At 37.4% G+C, this 24327-nt stretch overlaps 1 protein-coding gene across 3 annotated transcripts in view; it reads right to left on the bottom strand.

Annotated features, from left to right (window-relative positions):
* Positions 1-2394: 2394 nt before the first annotated feature.
* Positions 2395-24327, bottom strand: part of LOC145536440 (plastin-3-like) — a 38000-nt gene continuing 16067 nt past the window's right edge. For 2 of the 3 annotated variants that reach the window (XM_081565822.1, XM_081565821.1), the window contains 11 exons: positions 24238-24319; positions 23298-23463; positions 21248-21390; positions 13549-13644; positions 9217-9412; positions 7566-7644; positions 6724-6838; positions 6403-6536; positions 5437-5560; positions 5090-5214; positions 2395-3626 (listed from right to left, as the gene is read on the bottom strand). In XM_081565822.1, the coding sequence (XP_081421948.1) occupies positions 3494-3626; positions 5090-5214; positions 5437-5560; positions 6403-6536; positions 6724-6838; positions 7566-7644; positions 9217-9412; positions 13549-13644; positions 21248-21390; positions 23298-23463; positions 24238-24315 (1389 nt within the window). In that variant the 5' untranslated portion in view covers positions 24316-24319 and the 3' untranslated portion in view covers positions 2395-3493. Of the gene's footprint in view, positions 3627-5089; positions 5215-5436; positions 5561-6402; positions 6537-6723; positions 6839-7565; positions 7645-9216; positions 9413-13548; positions 13645-13916; positions 13944-21247; positions 21391-23297; positions 23464-24237; positions 24320-24327 lie in introns of all 3 variants that reach the window. The other variant, XM_081565820.1, reaches the window with a different exon arrangement.

Raw genomic sequence — 24327 nt, 5'->3', positions numbered from 1 at the left:
GCAGTTCTATTAAATGCCTATTACTCAGTGAAAGAAAACAATCTGAAAAGGCTATACTGTATGATTCTGACATTCTGGAAAAGGCAAAACTATGGAGATCGTAAAAAGATCAGTGGTTTCCAGGGGTTAGGGAATAGGGAGGGATGGCAAGGCAGAGAACAGAAGATTCTAGGGCAGTGAAAATCCTATATATTATACTATAAAGGTAGATTCATGTCATTACACATTTGTCAAAATCCACAGAATATCCAAGGTAAACTATGGACTTTAGGTGATTATGGATGTGTCCATGTAGGTTCATCAACTATAACAAATGTACCACTCTGGTGGGGGATGTTGTTAGTGAGGGAGGCTCATGCATGTGTGTGGGCTGGAGGTATGTGGAAAATCTTTGTACATTTTACTCAATTTTGCTGTGAACCTAAAATTGCTCTAAAAATAAAGTCTACTAAAAAAGGCAGCTCTTTGTTGGTTGAAACTACATAACCCTCGTTACTTTTTGAGAATCAGCATTCCCTTTTAATGTTCTTTGTTTAATTATAGGCTTTGAATTGGATATTGATCTCCTTTGCCCATTTTTCTAATGGAACTTTCTCTTTTACAGATTTGTTAGATTTCTTAATATATTAGTGATTTTAGCCCTTTATTTGGAGGAAAGAAGAATGGTGTGTTCAGGCCAACTGTCTCATGTGAACACTTAAGTAACCAAAGGTGCATTCCTACAGATGGTGGGCTCTGTACAGTGAACCACCCAAGAAACTAGCTCCTGTTTTGAATAAAGGGCAAGATGGAATAAGTCTTTTTTATTAATATCTTGCTTCAAAGCCACTTCAAGGCATTACTTACAGAGAACTTTTGTACCTGGAAGGAAACATATGTAGATAAGCATGGGAAATACAAAGTAGAAGACAGGTCATAAGGGATAACTGTCCTGTCTTATCAGTTACCCTGGTATATATTTGCAGAGACTGGTCTTTTATCCTTATATTAAGAAAATCCATCATACGGGTACTATAGACTAAATGTTTCAGGCTCCTCCAAAATTTGCATGTTGAAACACAATCTCCCAGTGTGACGGTATTAGGAGGTGGGACATTAAGTTATAAAGGTGAAGTCATGAGTGGGGTTAGTGCCCTTATTAAAGAGACTCCAGAGCTCCTTGTCCCTATCACAATGTGAGGTTACAGCTAAAAGACAGCCATCTGTGAACTAGGAGGTGTGCTCTCACCACACAGCAAACCTTCCAGTGCCTTGATCTGGGACTTCCAGACTGCCTAACTGTGAGAAATAAATTTGGTATTTATAAATCACGCAGTCTATGATACTTTGTTACAGCAGCCTGAATGGACTAAGACAATGGGACCAAACATTTTTTCTCAGTCATCTATATTGTGACTTTGCTTACTCATTTATTGCAAAAGTAGAATTGTCACATTTATCTTTCTTTTATAGCTCTGGGGTTTATATCATATTAAGAAAGGTCTTTCTTATTCTTAGGCTATAAATAAAAACTATTTTATAGTATCACCATGTAGTTCCTTAAAGGATTGCATTTCATATTACTGATTCACACAAAACGTTAAAACGGTACCATAAACAACATTTTGTCAACTAGAGATGATTTTGCCCCCACCTTGGAACATTTGACTGGTTCTGGAGACATATTTGGTCTACACACTGGGGGTATGCTACTGACATCTAGTGGATAGAGGCCAGGGACACAGCTAAATGCTCTGCAATAATGCACAGGACAGCTCCCTCCCACCTCCAACAAAGAATTATCCAGCCCAAAATGTCAATAGTGATGAGGCTAAGAAAACCTGTCATAAGCCACCTCTCCTCCCTGGTTGTTTGGATCCCCATTGTTTTGACCTTCTGTATACCATAGAACAGGCGTCCCTGGTGGCTCAGCAGTAAAGAATCGCCTGCAATGCAGGAGTTGCAGGAGATGCAGGTTCTAGCCCTGTGTTGGAAAGATCCCCTGGAGAAGGGAATGACAACCCACTCCAGTATTCTTGCCTGGAGAATCCCATGGACAGAGGAGCCTGGCGGGATACAGTCCATAGGGTCACAAAGAGTCCAACAAGACTGAAGTGACTTAGCACGCATGCAAACACATATCGTGTCATTACTGAACACTGAAAAGATTGAATGACATGAAAAGAAAGAAAAAGGGAGAAAATGGACTAAGAAATTTTGGTAAGTTGGAGAAAACCATCTTACCTCATTGAGGATTATAACCTTAATCTGTCCATCTGTGTAATTCAGCTCCAAAAGCATAAATTTAACAAACATCATATTATAAAGTACACCAGAAAATGAGTTAGAATATTGGAGAAAAAAAACTGGCAAACATTATAGGCATACTAAGAAGGGACAGAGGCACGAAGAGACTAATTATGTAAATGCCTTTATTTGAACTAATAATCGCTACCAGATTACATTAGAGTTAGAGTAACATTATGATCTTAAAAACTATAGCAAACAGCTTGACAAAGCAAGAGTACATTAGAGTACATTAAGTCCTACATATATGTTTATTTTTTAGTGACCACATCTCCTTATCTTAGGTGTAAAATTAGAAAATTTAATATACACTTAGCATACTTGGCCTACCATATCCTTCCTAAATTCTGAGCCCACTCTCTCCTCAAAAGTGTCATATTCAACAGCATTTTAAATCTAAAGAGAGAGTTTGATGGTACATGTTTTAAAACAAATAAGCATATATTGAACCAATGTTTCAGGACAAAATATGTCAAGTGTTTACAGCTTTAGTGTGGGAGGGAAGATGGAAATTCAAGGTACATTTCCCTCTATGTTTTTTACTTACTTGAAGACCCCTTAAAAAAGTAGCAAAATCAGCAGTCTTATTTAACGTAATCAAAATATTCTTAAATGTACAAAAAAGGATCATGTAGACAGAATACTGTAAAAAGATACTGATTTTAAGAATAAAAGAATATGAAAAGCTTCTATTACATTCTGCACAGCCAGTTACTTCTGTCAATTTTCAGTACTAGAAAGATAAGCAAAGGATACTCATATACAAATACCCTCTGACCACAGTTCTTGAATAAGAACTAGCATACTGGATGGAAAGCAAATTATTGCCTAATATCAATAATATTCATATTCAATCATCTAAGCAAGTCCCACGAGGTGGACATTCTAAGAGGAAAACAGATACATAGAAATACGTACAGCAATGGAAAATGTCAAGGGCAGCGATCTATGAGGAGCGAGTAAATGATTTGACTACGGGCACATTTCAGGTGGGCCTGACAAATCCACCTTGACTATGGGAAAGAGGAGTTGTTGCTACTAAAACTCTTTCACCTGAGGGCTCCCATGATGAGCTTAGTCTTGTGAAAACTAAAAAGTCCTTTCAATAACCAATAGTTTCTTAAGCCATGAGCACTTCGGCCAGAAATTGCTGTACTGCTAATCATGCACCTGGGAGCAAGGTTGTTTTTTATTCAAATTGGTTATTTTACACTCTCTTCATACCCCTGCCCATCAAGCATGCAAACACAGTCATGACCATCTTGGGCTTTACTTCCACAAGGTCTTCTGGGAGAGCGTACACCCTGGTTCCAAGTCTTCTAGCCATCGACACTGCGTACCTATTTTTTGGAGGAAACAAAAATTGAAGTGCAATTCTGGTCAGTCATGGGCACTGACATGAGGCATCTATTTCCTCTTATATACTCAACTGTCTAGGATGCAAAACTTCTACAGTGAGAGTTCAGATCAGAATGACTTTATTTTTCATTGTCTTCTCTTTTATTTTTTGAGGTCACTCATAAGTGATACCAGATTTTTAAGCTCTACTATTTGGGGCTGATGATATTTATTCACTCCTTTTCTACAATGTAAAATGAGAACAATTTAGGAGCACTGATATGAAAAAACACTTTTCTAGAATATGTGTGTGTGTGTGTATATACATATATGTATATATACCCAGATGTTGAAAATATGTATATATAATTACTCAGATATTGATATTCTCATTGAGCATGTAATAAGATAACAGTGGCTATCACGAGATCTTAGAGACACAGAATGGAAAACTGTGCCAGATGCAAAATACAATTTCATAGATGCAGTGAATACTTCGAAATATCCAAGGGAGGAGAGACAGTCTGTATGGTACATGCCAGTGTGGCTGAAGCAAGGAATGAAAAGGGTAGAAAAAGGAAAGGAGTTAAGAACTGACATGTCCAGCCGAGGAAATTTGCAGGAGCACCCCTCAATTAATACACAAGGCATTTCTAGGTGTTCTATAACAGGAATCTTTAAATATGATCAAGTTTCTGGAAAAAGAACTTTGAGGAGTTCTCTATAAATCTTTATCATATTATGCTGCAAATATTTTTTTCAAGGAGGGAAGAAATGATGTGATGCAGTATGTGATGCCAAAATGAAGTTTTACAGTAATGCTTCTTAGCTATCTTGTGAAGCCCTGTTGGGAGCTGATTTTCAGTGTATACTAGGAGAGCTTTCATGGGTTGCCCATGAAACCAGATCACAGTCTAGATCTTTGGAGAAGAAGGGAAGAGGCAGGTGGGAAGGACCTTCTGCATGTTGTCAAAATGCAGGGAACTTTCAAGGCACGGTTTCAGCTGAGGGTTTAGCATCCTGCCCACTTAAGGGACCAAGATAAACTCAGTGTATGTAGTAAGGTGGGCTATGCACAGTAAGTTTTAAAAACGTTTGAAAAGAGTGCAACAAAAGAAAACCCTATCAAAGGCATGGTTATCCTTAGCCCATTTTTCTTCTGTTCTAAGTTTGCAGCTAAGTTGCTTTAACACATACATTATTTCTATAACCTACAAACCAATGGCTGACTGAGCACCTACCTATTAGGTCAGGTGCAGCAATGTTAGGCTCTTAACGTATTTTACTCATTTCAAAATCTCCAAGGTAAGTATTATTGCTCCCATTTTATGGATGAGGAATCTGAGGCTAGAAGATGCTTCCCCCAGCTGACACCATTCTTGAGTGGCAGAACCTGAATGATAATGCAGATCTGCCTGCCTACAATGTCTATGCCCTTATGAGGATATTAGGCAGCATCCCTTACTTGGCATTATTGTGCTTGTCATCTTCTGTCAGAGTGCCACTCTTAACAAGGTCATAGTTTATGCAGCCTGGCTGGATGGCGTCAATTAAATCCACAACTGCCAAACTAGAGCTGATCGTCTTATCCTAGAGTAAAAGGACAATACATTTGAGAATTTCCATGTGTACAAATTAATGCATGATCACTTATATAACGCTGTCAAAAACAAAGTCTAGTGAATTAGAAAAGAATCATGTCGTTAGCCCCACAATGATCTCACTCACAAAGAATCCAAAGGCTAGCTTTCCAAACTATAGATACTTTTTATAGCAAACATAACGTTTAATAGTCAAACATGGAATTCTTACCTTAAAACTCTGAATGGAGGTTGATTTTCCAGCTTCATTCAATGTTCTGTTCACCCAGCTTACAATGATGTCGTCATTAGCTTTCTGACCATCACCGAGATCTTCCAGGACATTGAGGGTATATCTAAATGAAGCAGCAGAAGAAATAGGTAACTAATGAGAAGCTACTGCATAGGATAGGGAACTCGACTCAATGCTCTGTGCTGAAAAAGACGGGATATATTTAAACATATAGCTGATTCACTTTGCTGTATAGCAGAAACTAACACAACATTGTAAAGCAACTAAACACCAATAGAAATTAATTTTAAAAAAGCAGCAGAACAGTTTCTGTCCTAGTTTATTAGAAAAAAAATACAATTATTAGAATGCTTTATCTTTCATTTCTTTTCCTTAGGTTTGAGAGATTAAAGGAAAGATTTCACGAGAAGACATTCACACTATATGAAAAAAAAAATTTCAGGCAGTAGTGGCTTGCCATTGAGCTGCCTTTTGCACTGCTGGTGGGAAGATTTTCAGCGCTCTACTGAGTAAGTCCACCAGTCTACTTACTGCAGGCTCACTGTGTACTAGGCCAACCCCTGGTAACGACTTAAAGTAAGCTGTGCTTTGGCTGGTACCCAGTTATAATGAATTGCTTTTTAGCATTACAGTTAAGAGATCTTCTTTCTCAAATGTATACATGTTCATAATTTTTGCTGTTTTTATTCACCAACTCTAAATGAGGCTCAGGTCTGTGTCAGGCAGATTATAAAAAAGGGAAATATTCACAATTCTGTTGCCTCACTATCGAGAAGGCATTTCCCATTGACCATCCAACATATACTCATTACTTAAACTCACTTCGGAGTCTAAACATAAAAATTTCAAAGGTGTAGTCATTGATACGTTTCCTTAGAAATAGTAAAGACTAGATCACAGACCTGTATGATAGTGAACTTGAGCAGTTAAAATTGTATACTATACCTTCTCATCAGCTGCCAGACCAAAGCTAAAGTCAGGGTTTGATTTCCATCATTCAGGTCTTGCCCTCCAATGCCAACCAGGGAGAATTTGGCAGGATGCTTCCCTAATTCAACAGCATAGTTGCAGTTTTCTAGCTGCAAACAAACAAAAGCAAATGATTAAAGATTTTCACTTGTTTAATCTTTATATGCAGGTGCGCACAAAGTAAGACACAGTTTCTGTCCTCAAGAAGCTCAGAGTCAAAGAGTTTCCCAAACAAAAGAAACAAATTGAGAATAAAAACAGTCCGTAACAAATATGTGCAGCAACTTAATTAGCTACCTTTTTCATGTTGGCTCCAAGTTTCGGGTATGGAGGTTTATTCACCTTACTCCAGTCAACAGGAACTTTAATTCGTTCATATAGCTGTAAGATTACCAGGGCATCTTGCAGGTCACTGATGATTTAAAAAGAGTTTGATCAGTGTTTTCAGAGAGCAGAGCCTGTTTCCTTAAAAACAAGGACACTACACTGTCAAAAGACTCATGTATTTTATTAATCTGTGCTAAAAATGGAGCTAACACCATCCAATTCACTTAAAAATAGTTATTGAGAGCTTATTGTTTGCAAAGAACTGTTCTAGAAGCTGGGCTCATAGGAGAAAAATTCCAGGCCTTTAGAGTCAGAGAAAGAAAGAGAATAAACAAGTATATGGATAAATGGGTTAGGGGAATGTATTTAATTGCTATGAAAAACAAAAAGAAAGAGGTTAGGAGTTAGGCAGTGGTAGGTGGTGGTTAGGATCTGAATCAGCGGCTTGAATATAGCAAGGGAATAAAGCATTTGATGTGGAAAAGAACATTCCAGGCTGAGAGAACAGTGAACACAAAGACCTCAAGGCATCATGGATGGTCTACTTAATGTGCTCTCTGGTCTCCGTTTCAAAATATAAAGTCTCTGTTCCCTAGGGTGTTAGAAAGATATTTATACATTTTTTCACTTAATGACCATGTAAAGAAATAATCTGGGCTTTTGTGTATTTGGGAAATGATAACGGAAGTCACCACATTTTCCAATAAAGTAATGGCTACAAACTAACATTTAGAAAAGGTTTAGAGCTATAATTATTTATGCAGCATCCATTCATGATGTTCAAAACTTTACAAGAGCATTGGAAGGCTTACGCATAGAGATGGTTTACATGGGGATTAACACCAAGAGAGTTCATCCAGTTACGAAAGGTTCTTTCTTCGCGAGTTTCTCCTATTAAAAATATTCACAGTGTTTATATAATCATTAAACACCTTGCATATGTGCATATAACATCAACCCACAATTAGATGATTATTTTTTTTTCAGATCTAAAGGTTTTCTCCAATATGAATCTCTAAGCAGTCTCTCTAAATACATACTCTCTTGTTTTTTAAATTGGATGACTTTCTTTTAAAAGTAAAAATATAACCTTATTATAACCAGCTAAGAGGTATACGAACTTTTTATGCTCTCTTCCCTATCTCATCCTTCTCCAGTATCTCCCCAAATCCCCATACTTCTAAAGTAACTGATATTATTGGTTTAGTTTTTATTAGAAAAATTTACCATGGTCATACAAACCTCTATACACATTAATTTACATCTTCTCTCTACCCATTTAAAAATACTGATACTAAGTTACATATATGTACTTTTTTTTTACGTGCCTATATTAGAGCAACAAATTATTTGAAACTTCAAAAGCATAAAATTTAAAGATTTTACAGTAATCCTAGTATATATGCAATGAGCTGCTAATTGAGAGTTTGAAGTATTAGTTGCTAAGTTGTGTCCAGCTCTTTGTGATCCCATGGACTGTAGCCTTCCAGAATCCTCTGTCCACGGATTTCTTAGGCAAGAACACTGGAGTGGGGAGCCATTCCCTTCTCCAGGGGATCTTCCCAACCCAGGGATTGATCCCAGGTCTCCTGCACTGCAGGCAGATTCTTTACCATCTGATTTCATAATAATGCTAGTGGATATGCAATGAGCTACTAATTACATTTGTTAATTTTTAAGTACTATACTTCATGCATATATAATCTGGCAAAGGTATACTCTGCCTTTCCCAAATTAAATGAATATTTACATGCATTATTATTATTTTTTGAGTAGGTTAAAGGTGAAAGGAAATGAGAGCAGTTTCAGTTAGTCTGACTATGCAAGAATGAATCAAATACTGCAGATTTACATAGGTCAAATTTTATGCACACGTGCATTTTTTTGGAGGGAGGTTTAAAAATAAGTGACCTAAATACAAAATATTAAAATAAAACATTGGTTTACTAAGTGGCCTTATACTAAGTGATCCTAGGCTAGCTTACTTTAAAAGTTCCCAGACTTCCTTGGTGGTACAGTGGATAAAAGTCCTCCTGCCAAAGCAGGGGACACAGGTTCGATCCCTGGTTCAGGAAGATCCCCTATGCCATGGGGCAACGAAGCCCAACTACTGAACCTACGCTCCTCAACAAGAGAAGCCACCCCAATGAGAAGGCTGAGCACCAAAACAAAGAGTAGCCCCCGGGTGCAGCAACTAGAGAAAGCCGACACGCAGCAACAAAGACCCAGAGCAGCCAAAAATAAGTAAATTAAAATAAAAGTTCCCTTGTATCATCCCTTTCTATCAGTTGCCACTTTTTACTCAGCCCTTGGGACTACTTATAGTAGACAGTTGCTAAAGGAAAGTAGATAAGGAAACTTATTAAATCAAGATTATGAAATCATCGTGGCCTATGTATTTCTACTGTGTAGCCCCAAATATAATTTAAGAAACCTGTATACTAAACCTGTATACTCTATTACCTTCTAATAGAGTCCAATCAATATCTTGGTTCTCTGGCTTAGTGAGTGCTGGGTATTTATTAAACAGGTTAGCCACAAAGGCTAAGTTCAGTTTGGGGTTCCCACTGACAACATCAGCTGGGGTAACAAACTTTCTGCAACCTAATTTGTCTGCTTGTTGAAGCATACTCTCAGCCCTCTTCAAATCATCTGTTTCCTGTTGAAGTAAAATAAGACTTTTTTTAAAAAAAGGCCATACTAAAAATATAGAAACTTTGCCCTACAATGATAAGCTGGGTATACAATTCTATTTTTTCTTAGCCAACACATGGTACTTATATTACTGTTTTGAATGCAAAAAAAAAAAAAAAAAGTTGCCTGTGCTGGATATGCAGTACCTTGAAAATACCCTAGATGGCACCAGATCACGAATCTAAGGACAGGATACATTTCACTCAACTGAAATTACTTCTCTCATGCCAAAATTCATTAAGAAAAAAAGTGAAACTTGTTCAGATTTTAAATTTAGGCCCTAAAGAGGGTGTAAGGCTGAAAAAGATGAAGGAATTATGAAGAAATTTTTTACAATAATAATCAAGGATACCAGGCTCCAATAATTTTGAGGTTTAAATTACATATTTCAAATTATCATCTTTCTCTTAAACTATTTTTTGATTTTACTTTTCCATCCAGGAAGCAAAGTTGTCTATTTCTGTGTAAAATACTTACTTTCAGCTAATTCCTAGGACTCCTAACTTCTTCTCTGTTTTGTCCCCCCCACCCCCTCAACCCCAACTTCTTTCCTTTTGGAAAGATGCATGCTGATTTCTTGACTAACATACAGTTTGGTGAGGAGTATAAGTTACAGATCTGATAATTTCATACCAAATTAAAGATAGTTTCCCAAGTGCTCACCATCCCCACCTCCCAACAATAAAAGTAAAAAAAAACTGGAGCTGCAGGAGGAACAATTGCTTTTGGATTATTCGTTTCCAGTGATCTGCCCCCTCTAGACTTCTCTTGGCAGTTACTATAGATGTGGCCACCCCAGTATGCCCCAGGGTAAATGTATGTCTTCTGGAAAAGAGTGTCAGGTAAGAAGGGATTTTTATAATAAGGGGGAAATAAGAGATAAAGGAAATTTGAGGAATGTTACTTACAAACCAACACAGTTCAGATTCTATAATTTGAGTCTTAACTCTGTCTTTAATGGGTGATGCTATCTTTACTTTTTTCATCTCCAGTGAGGGGCCTCGATCATCTAGGTCTCCAGAAGAATGGGTATTTACTGTGTTACCCTTCACTGTTACCATTGCAGAGCAATCAGTAACCACCAGCAGATGAGCAGTTGACTGGGATTCAGCCTTTGGGATTCTCCATGAGCCTAGTGAGTTCATCTCATAGAGCCTATTCTATTTTCTGTTACTTTAATACTTCTGGTTCATGCTATTTACTATCTTTATTTTTTTTTTTTTTTTTATAAATTTATTTATTTTACTTGGGGGCTAATTACTTTACAATATTGTAATAGTTTTTGCCATACATTGACAAGAATCAGCCATGGGTTTACATGTGTTCCCCTTCCCGAACCCCCCACCCACCTCCCTCCCCCTCCCATCCCTCTGGATCATCCCACTGCCCCGGCCCCCTGTGGTACATATACACAATGGAATATTACTCAGCCATTAAAAAAAATACATTTGAACCGGTTCTACTGAGATGGATGAAACTGGAGCCCATTATACAGAGTGAAGTAAGCCAGAAAGAAAAACAACAATACAGTATACTAATGCATATATATGGAATCTGAAAGATGGTAACGATAACCCTATATGCGGGACAGAATGAGAGACACAGATGCATGGAACAATTTTATGGACTCTGAGGGAGAAGGTGAGGGTGGGACGTTCTGGGAGAATGGCATTGAGACATGTGTATTGTCATATGTGAAACAGAGCACCATTCCATGTTCGATGCATGTGACTATCTTTATTTTTAAATCTCATATTTTTTATCATCTCGGCATTCTTAAACAAAAAGCATTGATGATATTGGAGTAGAAGGAAACGTTGAAATAGTAACAATTTTAAAAAATTAAGATACAGAATAATGAAACAAAAGACAATCAAATAAATATATATATATATGCCAAAAAGAACTTCAGCCCATACCTCACATCATATTCAAAATTAACCTTCAATACACACACACATGTAAATGTATAAACCCAAAACTATAAATAAAAAACTAGATATAAAACCCCAACTATAAACCCTCTAAGAGGAGACATAAGAAATGTTTGTGACCTTGTGTTAGGCTAAAATTTCTTAGATACAACATCAAAAGCATGATTTGTCAAAGAAAAAAAATGACTAAATCTGACTTTGTTCAAATTAAACAATGCCTGTTCTTGGAAAACCACTGGGACTAAGTATCTGCAAATCACATATCCAATCAAGGACTTATATCCAAAATATATAAAACACTCAAAACTTGATAAGAAAACAAACAATGCAATTAAAATGGGTAAAGTGTTTAAACAAAGATGTATAGACAGCAAATAACTACATGGAAAGATGTTCAACATCATTAGCCATTAGGGAAATGCAAATTAAAATCACAATGAGACACCTCTACCACTGCCAAAATTCTTAATGTTTAAACTAACCACATTAAAGTGTCAGTGAGCATGTGGATGAACTGGAACTTTCATGTGCTACTGGTAGCAATGTGCAATGGTACAACCATTTTGGAAAACAACTTGGCGGCTGCTTAGAAAAGTTAAACGCACATATACCATTACCCAGCCATTCTACTCCTAGGTATTTACCAAAGATAAATGAATGCATAAACTCACACAAAGACTTGTATATGAATGTTCAGAGCAGCTGTATTTGTAATAGCCTCAAACTTGAAACAATCCAAATGTTCATTGGGGTGAATGGATAACAAATTATAGCATATCCATTCACTGAAATATTATTCAGCAATAAAAAGGAATGAATTTCTGATTTATGTAACAACACAGATGAATCTCAAAATAATAACGCTGAAAGAAGCTTGATTAAAAAAAGGGCACCTATTATATGATTCCATAAAATTCTCAAAAATTCAAACTACATTGAAAGAAAGCAAATCAGTGGTTGCCTGGGATGGTGGAGTATGGAGGCAGAGAGGAATCACAAAGGATCATGAGGAAACTGGATGTTATGATGGAGATACATATCCCTAAAGAAGGTATAAGACTGACAAAGATAAAGGACACTGAAAAACAAAGGAAAAGCATGATGAAAGGCTCAACAGTAAAATGAATGTGTGGACAGAGCAGTAGGAAATTGCCCTGGCTAGAAGAAATGGAGCAAGATGGTGTAGCAGGGCTTCACGTGCACAGCAGAACATTTCAGATTGAACTCTTAAGTCAACGGGGAATCCTTAAAGGATTCTGAGGAGGACAGAGACAGCGAAGGGAGTGCTTTAAGATCAACCAGGGAGAAGTGACTAGAGAAGAGCTGTATCATAATCAGAATCAGTACACTGGTGTTATCTACCCAGGCATAAGATCACCTGGCTAGCCATCCCAGATAGCTTCCTTCATGCACAGGAGGGCCCCTCATTTGTGCCAAGAGGGACCTGAACTGAAGAATTTCAGATTTAAAAACAGACAGAAATGTAAGTACTACAAGTCAGTGACAAATTCAGTTCTGATAAGGGCTGCATAAAATGTTTAGCAAGTGTAATCCACTCAATCCTGAAGTGGATATGAAATATGCTAGAAATGTGCATTTTTTAAAAATCAGTAGAATCCATTCCATATCTAATGAATACAAAGAACAACAGGATCCTAGAAAGTTGAGACTCAATAGTCTAGGCCAACTTGTTACTTCATGTATGAACAAAGGAACTCGTCCAAGGTCATTGAGCAAATAAGTGATGTAACAAGGGAACATGGTCTGTGACAGTAATTCACCAAATTGGATTTGAGAGATCAGGAGTTTGTAAACACATTCACATTACTCTCAACATAAGAATATGTTTTCATTAAATCTATCATTGTGATTATAATCCAAACACTCAGAAAAGGTTAGCCTCTAGTGCTTATTTCCCCACACTTACTCTGAATATTTTATGCCATCCATAAAAACCAACAACACCATAACTACAGAACTCACCAATAAACTATTAATATAAATCAAAGCTGGTCTTTCTGTCTATAAATTACATCTACAGTAATAAAATTTAAGATAATACTTAAAACTGCCAACATCACAACATGCAATTATAAGCATTCTTGTTATCTATAAGAAATTGACAATTTTGTAAGCTTGTAGAATTCACAAGAACATCTATACTTACATTGAAACCCGACATGTTAATATCTATCCGTGGTTCACCTTCCTTTTGTCCTTTTGGTGCGATTTGATTGAGAAGATGAAAATAGGCTTTGGAATCCTAAAAATGAATTGCAAATGTCAGTGAGATCACATTTACAAAGAATGAATGTATCCTATTGTCCCATGTGTGGAAGGATATTTGCATTGGATTTTGTAAGAATGTGACACAAATCTCTATCTTCTTATTTAACAGTTCCTTTTCCCAGAAAAGTCCACCTATCTGGCCTTATGTCTGCCTTGAATATGGATGAACTGGATTTTGTCATGACTTTACAATTTATTGAAATCATCAATATAATAATGCTAGAAAACATATAACTAGTTCTGTACCTTCACTGAGTTACTGAAGTCAATAAGCTTGACAGATAAAACAAGCACGAGAAACAAGTAGGATAGGAGAAATCCAGGAAGCATAGGGAAAGAGAAAATAAACAGGTTATATCATTACAAAGCATAATATGTATATACCATAACCTATGGAGAAGAGATTAGTTGTGTTAACAATGCATTAAATTATAAATTGAAATGACAAAAATTTTTAAATGATTTCTACTTGAGGTGGTGAAATAACAGTAAACCCTTAATCATCTGAATATATTTAACCAAATGAGCTTCTCTTTGTTTTAAGCCCTTGACCTCTTTCAACACTGGAACACTTTTACTTGGAATACCAATACCTAAAACAAAATGGTATTGCTCATATGGGATGTGGGCTGGGTGAATTCAGGCTGTGTGGATGCTACACAGAACAAAACCTGAAAACCACTATATTAGTGTAAACATTTAATGAGGGTCTCCAACACACATGTCAAGTACAATTCTGCCTCTCTGGAATACCAGAGGACAGGAACTGGAGTGAAGTTTCTTTATCATGTTGAGGCAGGACATACATGGGCCCCAGGCTGAAGTTTCTCCCTGTGGACAGAAACTCCATAATAGTAATAGCAGAAACTCCATAAAAGCTGGATGATGGAGCAGGCTGGGCCCTGTCCAGATAAGAGATAGAAGAGGTAGCATCACGGTGATTTTGGGTAGCCTCAGTCCACAGTGCCTTGAAGCAGGGCTTTGGTTCCCAGCCAGAAATTGAGGTGTTGCCCCCTTCCTTTTGACCTCCATTGAGCCTTCCTGTGCCTGTGTAGTCAGAAAGGTATCCTTGACTTCAAGAATGAGGAATATATGGTCTTTTATTTCTTATCTGGGCAAGGCCCAGCCTCCTCCATCATCCAGTTTTTATGGAGTTTCTTCTATTATAGAATTTCTGTCCACAGGGGAGAAACTCTTCAGTCTGGACCCATGTATCTCCTGTCTCAAGCTCATAGTAAGTGATGTCAACCTACCCATAGGCCTCTTCACTAGAATCCATCTTGGCTAAGAGATACACATGCACACATGGGAGGATCCTGAGATAAACCAAACACGGACTCAGAACCAGACAAAGCAAGATGACTGGCAAAGGGAAACCCAGAAGAAATGCTCCATGAAAGTGACTTCAACCACCACGAGGGTGCAACTGTCTCTCTGAGCCCACCCATGTGAGTCTATTCACATATACGTTTTCCTCCTAATAAACACTTGTTTTACTTGTCTCAGTCTCTATGTGGAAATTCATTTCTACACAGCTGATGGGCCAGGGCCTTGGTCCCACTGGTCCCTCGTGGTCTAGTGGCTAAGATTCAGTTCTCTCACGGCTGTAGCCTGACCTCAATCTCTGGCTGGGAACAGAATCCCTGCCTCAAGCTGCTATAGGCCGAGGCCACCTGAGATCAATGTTACATCTGAAGATCACCTTCCCAGCTTTGGTAGTTTTCTATTACTGGGCCTTGACAGTCCAAACAGATTATAAAGGAATGTTTCTCATGGTAACTCCTATGGATTGTGTACACCCTAATCCCCCAGGGAAGTTGCTGAATATGGAGATGGCCAGATGTAAGCTCTGACCTGCTAAGTACAGAGCTCTGGGAGAGGCCTAGAAAGCTGTATCTTCAATGAGCCAACTATGTACGTTTGATACACTTGTCAGAAATTATTCTAAGAATGGGGAGAATCAGGTGAGAGTGAAAGCCACTGCAGAGAAATTCATGGAACGCAAACCCAGATCTTACATTAGTGGCACAGAGGTTATCTCCTAAGGAGTAGGGCATTACAGTTGTGAAAGTGCTTTCACTTACAACTATCTACTAAGGGTGCAGAAATAATTTGTATGTGCCTTCTCCCTATGCACTTGAGAAAGACAGGTGAAGAGTAAACCCCAAAGAGTCTGTAACTTACTACCCCAAAAAGGGGCTTTAGGTGAAAATTTGAATGTGAACATAAATTGGAACTTCCTTTTCACATTACCCAGAAATCCTCTGCTTTTTAAAACTATTAAAAGCAGAATATTTTTTTAAAAAAATATCAAAGGAGAATTTTTTACAATATTCATTTAAAAATAAGATTCCCTTTCCAAAACAGCAGAATACACTTTTTTCTCAAGTGTACACGGAACACTCTCCAGGACAGATCACATCTTCAATCACAATCATCAGGAAATTTAAGAAAACTGAAATTGTATCAAGCATTTTCTCTGAACCACAATGCTATGAGACTAGATATGAATTACAGGAAAAAAAAAAAAAAAACACAAACACATGGAAGCTAAACAACCTGCTTCTAAATAACCAACAGGTACTGAAGGCATCAAAAAGGAAATTAAAAATACCTAGAAATAAATGACAATGAAAACATGACAACCCAAAACCTATGGGACGCAGCAAAAGAGGGAAGTTTATAGCAATACGAGCCTACCTCAAGAAATGAGAAAAACATCATAAACAACCAGACTTTATGCCAAAGCAAATAGAAAAAGAAGAACAAAAAAAAAAAAACCCCTGAAGTTAGTAGAAGGACAGAAATCGTAAAGATATAAATGAAAAATACATGAAGGAAACAATAGCAAAGATCAATAAAACTAAAAGCTGGTTCTTTGAGAATATAAAATTGACAACCCACTAGCCAGACTCGTCAAGGAAAAAAGGGAGAAGACTCAAATCAATAAAACTAGAAACAAAAAAGAAGTTACTACAGAACGCAGAAATACAAAGGATCATAAAAGACTACTGTGAGCAACCATATGCCAATAAAATGAACAACCTGGAAATGGATAAGTTCTTAGAAAAGTACAACCTTCCAAAACTGAAACAGGAAGAATTAGAAATCACAAACGGACCAATCACAAGCACCAACATTGAAACTGTGATTTAAAAATCTTTCAGCAAACAAAGGCCCAGGGCCAGATGGCTTCACAGGTGAATTCTACCAAAAGTTTAAAGAAGAGCTAACACCTATCATGCTCAAATTCTTCCAGAAAATTGCAGAGGAAGGAGAACTCCCAAACTCATTCTATGAGGCCACCATCACCTTGAGAGCAAAACCAGACAAAGATACCACCAAAAAAGAAAATTACAGGCTAATATCATTGATGAATATAGATGCAAAAATCCTCAACAAAATTTTAGCAACCAGAATCCAACAGCACATTAATGGATCATACACCATAAGCAAGGGTGATTTATCCCAGGGATGCAAGGATTCTTCAACATATGCAAATCAATCAATGTGATTGACCATATCAATAAACTGAAAGATAAAAGTCATACGATCATATAAATAGATGCAGAGAAAGCTTTTGACAAAATATAATACCCATTCATGATAAAAACACTCCAAAAAGTAGGCACAGAAGGAACCTACCTCAACATAATAAAGGCCATATACGACAAACCCACAGCAAGCATTATTCTCAATAGCGAAAAACTGAAAGCATTTCTTCTAAGATTAGGAACAAGACAATGGTGCCCACTCTTGCCACTATTATTCAATCTAGATTTGGAAGTCCTAGCCATGGCAATCAGAGAAGAAAGAAAAAGAAACAAAAGGAATCCAGATTGGAAAACAAGAAGTAAAACTCTATTTGCAGATGACATGATAACATAGAAAACCATAAAGATTCCACCAGAAAATTACCAGAATTAATCAATGAATATGGTATAGTTGTAGGATATAAAATTAATACAGAGAAATCCCTTGCATTCCTATACACTAACAATGACAAATCAGAAAGGGATGTTAAGGAAACAATTCCATTCACCATTGCAACAAAAAGAATAAAATACCTAGGAATAAACCTACCTAAAGGGACAAAAGACCTGTATGCAGAAAACTGTGAGACACTGATGAAACAAATCAAATATGACACAAACAGATGGAGAAATATACCATGTTCTTGGATTGGGAGAAATATTGTGAAAATGACTATACTACTCAAAGCAATCTACAGATTCAATGTAATCCCTATCAAACTACCAATAATATTTTTCACAGAAATAGAACCAAAATAAGTTGCAACTTTTTTTTTTCAAAATAAGTTACAACTTTAATGGAAACACAAAAGACCCTGAAAAGCCAAAGCAATCTTGACAAAGAAAATCAGAGCTGCAGGAATCAACATTCCTGACTTCAGACTATACTACAGATCTACAGTCATCAAGACAGTATGGTACTGGCACAAAAACAGAAACATAGACCAATGGAACAAGATAGAAAGTCCAGAGATAAGCTTATACACACCTATGGGTACCTTATCTTTGACAAAAGAGGCAACAATATACAACGGAGAAAAGACAGCCTCTTCAATAGGTAGTGCTGGGGAAACAGGACAGCTACAAAAGAATGAAACTAGAACACTTCCTAACACCATACACAAAAATAAACTCAAAATGGATTAAAGACTTAAATATCAGGTCAGAAACTATAAAGCTTAGAAGAAAACATAGGCAGCATGCTCCTTGATATAAATCACAGCAAGATCCTCTGTGACCCACCTCCTAGAGTAATGAAAATAAAAACAAAAAAAAACCTAATAGACCTAATTAAACTTAAAAGCTTTTGCACAGCAAAGGAAACAATAAACACGATTAAAAGATAACCCTCAGAAAGGGAGAAAATAATTGCAAATGAAACAACTGACAAAGGATTAATCTCCAGAATATATAAGTAGCTCATATAGCTCAATATTAGGAAAACAAACAGCGCATTCAAAAAATGGGCAAAAGACCTAAACAGACATTTCTCCAAAGAAGACATACAGATGGCCAAGAAACACATGAAAAGATGCTCAACATCATTAATCCTTAGAGAAATTCAAATCAAAACTACAATGAGCTATCACCTCACACCATTCAGAATAGCCATCATCAAAAATTCTACAAACAATAAATGCTGGAAAGGATGTAAAGAAAAGCAAACCCTCCTATACTGTTGGTGGAATGTAAACTGATACAGCCATTATGGAGAACAGTATGGAGATTCCTTAAAAAACCAGGAATAAATACCATATGACCCAGCAACCTCACTACTGGGCATATACCCTGAAAAGGATCCATGTACCCCAATATTCACGTGTGCTTAGTCACTCAGTCGTGTCTGACTCTTGCGACTGCATAGACGGTATCCTGCCAGGCTCCTCTATCCATGGGATTCTCCAGACAAGAATACTGGAGTGGGTTGCCATTTCCTTCTCCAGGGGATCGTCCCAACCCAGTGACTGAACCTAGGTCTCCTGCATTGCAGTCAGACTCTACCGACTGAGCTACGAGGGAAGCCGAACATTCATAGCAGCAGTATTTACAACAGCCATGACATGGGAGCAACCTACATGTTCATCAACAGATGAATGGATAAAGAAGATGTGGTATATATACACCATGGAATATTACTCAGCCATAAAAAAGAACGAATTTGAGTCAGTTCTAGTGAGATGGATGAACCTAGAGCCTGTTAAAGAGAGTGAAGTCAGTCAGAAAGAGAGAAACAAATATAGTAGATTAATACATATATATGGAATCTAGAAAAATGACACTGATGAACCTATTTACAGGGAAGGAATGGAGACATAGATACAGAGAATGGACTTGTGGACACAGTGGGGGAGGGAAAGAGTGGGACGAATGGAGAGAGTAGCATCTATATATATATATATATATACACACACACACACACACACACACACACACACACACACACACACACTATGGAGTGTAAGATGGATAGCTGGTGAGAAGTTGCAGTGTAGCACAGGGAGCCCAGTCTGGTGCTCTGTGATGATCTGGAGGGATGAGATGGGGAGAGGGGTAGGAGGCCAGAGAGGGAGGGGAATGTATGGCTGATTTGCGTTGTGGTATGGCAGAAACAAATATAACATTGTAACATTTTAAAAAATATATTTAAATTTAAAAAATAGGGGCAGGGTTGAGGTAAGAAATACAAACATACATAAGAGTATATAACTACCCCCAAGAACTGAATGCCTGAAGGAGGGAGCACATGACAGAAGAGGAGCCAAATAAGAAAGGGAATGGGGAATCCTGAGGCCCTTTCTCTCTAGGCCTTTACTAACACAGATCCACTGAGGCCTGGGAAAGGCAGTTAGGAACAGAAGTCATGACTGCCGATCTTTTCGTACAGCATGTTGAACAGTAGGCAGAATAGAAAATGTTAGCACTGTAATATTTAAACCCCTTTCCACAAAATGAAAGCTAGACTTAGTGCTGGTGCTCTTACTTGGCTCAGTCTCTCTACTGAAATCTACCATCAGGGCCTAGAGGCAACAAGGTTGGGTGATAAACTCATAGGATTTTCCCTCCTTTAAGCTGACCTGAAGTCTCCATGTTATTATGTCCCTGTCAAGTATTTAACTAAACGGTTAAGGCTGTATATTGTCACCCTGCTTATTTAACTTATATGCAGAGTACATCATGAGAAACGATGGGCTGGAGGAAGCACAAGCTGGAATCAAGATTGCTGGGAGAAATATCAATAACTTCAGATATGCAGATGATACCACCCTTATGGCAGAAAGCGAAAAACTAAAGATCCTCTTGATGAAAGTGAAAGAGGAGAGCGAAAAAGTTGGCTTAAAGCCCAACATTCAGAAAACTAAGATCATGGCATCTGGTTCCATCACTTCATGGGAAATAGATGGGGAAACAGTGGAAACAGTGGCTGACTTTATTTTTCTGGGCTCCAAAATCATGGCAGATGGTGATTGCAGCCATGAAATTAAAAGACGCTTACTCCTTGGAAAGAAAGTTATGACCAACCTAGACAGCATATTATAAAGCAGAGACATCGCTTTGTCAACAAAGGTCCGTCTAGTCAAGGCTATGGTTTTTCCAGTGGTCATGTATGGATGTGAGAGTTGGACTATAAAGAAAGCTGAGTGCAGAAGAATTGATGCTTTTAAACTGTGGTGTTGGAGAAGACTCTTGAGAGTCCCTTGACTGCAAGGAGATCCAACCAGTCCATCCTAAAGGAGATCAGTCCTGGGTGTTCATTGGAAGGACTGATGTTGAAGCTGAAACTCCAATACTTTGGCCACCTGATGCAAGGAGTTAACTCATTGGAAAAGACCCTGATGCTGGGAAAGATTGAGGGCAGGAAGAGAAGGGGACGACAGAGGATGAGATGGTTGGATGGCTTCACCGACTGAATGGACATGGGTTTGGGTGGATTCTGGGAGTTGGTGATGGACAGGGAGGCCTGGCGTGCTGCGGCTCATGGGGTCACAAGGAGTCGGACACAACTGAGCAGCTGAACTGAACTGAAGTATTTAACTAAACAGTTACCTTGATGTCAGCACTAAAATTGTTGATTTTCTGCCAGCCTGAGTTTTCCAAATGAAAATTTGCCCATCTAAGCAGAAGCTCTTCTGGAGATAATTTCATAAGCTCCTCCAAAGTCTCACCATCTCGAAGTAAAGCAGCCAAGGCTACAAAGGAAAAAAAGAAAAACCCAACCGATACATTATATGGTAACAGTCATTACATGTTTATTGAGTCTTTTGACACTCTGTTAAGTAAGTAACAGAGGTACAAAAAGTACTGTGACCTAGTTCCTGGTTTTCAGGTACTCACAGTCTAATAATAAAGATAAATGAAAGTATATAATGAGTTATAAGATGATACAGATAGAAACACTTAATTATAAGAATACACAGCATTACATATTTTAACATCTTGATTATTCATCACATTCCAAATACCAAGTAAGTTCTAGCTTTAAGTTGAACATTGTTACATTATGTCATATATTTACATAAACTATTCTTAAATAATATTAAAATCAGAGGCTTGGGGGAGTATGTTTAAAACTTTGGAGCCTTTTGATTTAAAGAGTATTCAAACCCTATGGTATTTATATTTAAGCATAACTAACTCTTGAAATGTTACACCTGGTTTTTTAAATTAATTTAATTGGAGGCTAATTACTTTACAATATTGTAGTGGCTTTTGCCATACCTGTTTTTAAAGAAAAAGAATTCAACTTTACATTGTCTATAGCACCTAATATGTAAAGGTTCCTCAACACTTTTTTGTTATTGAATTAAATGTGCAGAAGAAGCCAAGGGTTTTTGGTTAAATATCCCCAGAGATAAGAGGTAGAAGCTTGGGCATCTGCACAGAGAATTGTCTAAATTTAGGTACTGTTTTTATGGAGAAGTTGTATAGTCCTTATGCAATAATTCCCTCCCATAGGATAAAAGGAGATTTACACTGAACAAGAAGACTAAAACTGCCTGACTTCCAAAGAGGTCTAAGTAATATCTCTAATGGGCAAACTTCATCTTTCATAGACTCCACTTCACACCATGTCACTCTGGCACTGAGGGATTTAAGTAAAGGCAGAGGCAACATTGTCACTTGTACAGAAACCTCCTCATGCTCTCCATCTCCAAGTCAAAAGGCTGGAAAGGATTAAACAGCCTGACCTCCCTGCACCTGAGACCTTGTCAGAGATAAATCATTTGACTTATTACACGAGCCAATGTAGTTTAATTTTGTTGTCTTCCTTTCCTTGTTCAATGGACTTTAACTCTAACAAGATAAACACTGCTCTGAAGAGGCTAGCAACTAGAAAAATTTTATTTGTTTAAATACAGCCCACTTTGAGTGGACTGAAAATTTTAAGTATCATAAAGTCTTGGATAAATGTGCAGAATAGGACTGTTGACAGGTATTGTGAGACCCTGAAATACTGAGAACTCCCAATATATATTCTTCCCCCAAAGTAACTGAAGATTGATATGGTGATTTCCGGAAAAAAACGTGAATATTTGGAGTGATGCTTAATATTTTAAACTTCAAAAGGAGAGGACAGTGTAGCACTTCCTAGGACCTTAGGACAATTGTATCACATATGCTTATACATTCTACAAGTCTATGATGTGATATCAAACCCTATGCTATAAAAACGGTGCTTCTGCTAATTCAGGAAATATGAGACCATCAAGGGCAGGTTAGAATATTTTTGAAGAGTCTTAAATCTATAATAGAATAGAAAAGGTATTAAAATTAATAGGAGATGGTGTGCCTGAGGGTGGTAATGGGGTGGGGACTATGTGAGTAGAGCAGAAAAGAACTTTGCACAAATTCCTTAAACTCTCTGGGTTTTCGTGTCTTTATTGTGAAATGAATTCTAAAGAGCCAGACAAATGTTAATTACTACTAAAGAAGAAAGTTATAATTAGGCTGTTTTCCTGAATAACACTATAACATTACCTTCTGTTAATTCTAATTATCATCTAATCACCTCAATTAGGTGAAAGCGTGACAGTCTGCATGACTAGAAAAAAATAACCAATAAACAATTTTCAAGATCATGACTGTGTTTCATTACCTTCATTCCTGCTTAATTCAATGTCAGCAAACAAACCGATCTTAATGATCTGCCACAGCAGTCCCAAAACCAGGTGAGGCTTCCCAGCCCTCAAATCCTCTGCACCAATGTTCACAACATGACATCCAATGGCAGAAGCTGAATTCAGTGCCAAGTTCAAGTTTTCCTGCAAGACAGCCAATTTATAACACTTGCTTCTTGACCTTTCTGTTTTTTTACAGTCTTTTTCTCCCTTCACTGAAATAACACTCAGTAATGACATTATGTATTAAGTTTACCCATACATGATCCACAGAAAGTAATATCCAAGCTTTGGTGTTAAAAGCATAGCTAAAACAAATCTATCCTCATTTTTATAGTCTTTTCCAGATTTCCAAGGCAAGTTAACAGCATTTTTAGTTAGCCTCGATTGAAAGATACCGACCCTAAAGGAAAAGGCTGAGTTACTAGAGTAAGTATATCCATGTGGGTTATGTGTTGAATTTTTTAAAATGCCTAAATGAGAGGTCTACTGAATACACATGAGAGTTCTAGAAGTTCTGAATCTCCTCATCCCAAGAGATGGCCTTGCATGAGGAAATACTGCTATATAACGCCCTAATACGAGATGGAAAATAAAAGCCTTCTATTCTTCAAGCATGCTAATTAACTAAGAGCTTAAACATGCTTGCTTATTTCTGTATGTTTGAACGCAAAATGTAATGAAAAGAATATAGGGCTTTGCAGTTACACCTGGATTTGAACTTTAGTTCCAGCACTATTAACCTTGGTACAGCTCTGAAATCTTTCTGCATCACAGCTTCTATGAAATCTGGAAAATAATCCTCAACTCAGAGCTGTTGTAAGAATTAAATGAGACAATGCAAAATGCAGAGCCTTCAGTCTGTAAAACAGGTCCTCAAATAATAGTTTCATGGAAGGAGAGGAGAAGAGTGCATACCTGAATGATGAATGGTGTGAGTTTCTTCTTGTTGATTGCTCTCTCATCAATTGTATCAGGAACTGAAAGGTTGATCATTTTACTGAAACA

This window comes from Giraffa tippelskirchi, chromosome X, assembly GCF_054371585.1.
Source record: "Giraffa tippelskirchi isolate mGirTip1 chromosome X, T2T-mGirTip1v1.2.pri, whole genome shotgun sequence".
NCBI classification, from domain to species: Eukaryota; Metazoa; Chordata; class Mammalia; order Artiodactyla; family Giraffidae; genus Giraffa; species Giraffa tippelskirchi.
The sequence above is the reverse complement of the archived record's forward strand: the minus strand, read 5'-3'. Positions and strand labels throughout refer to the sequence as shown.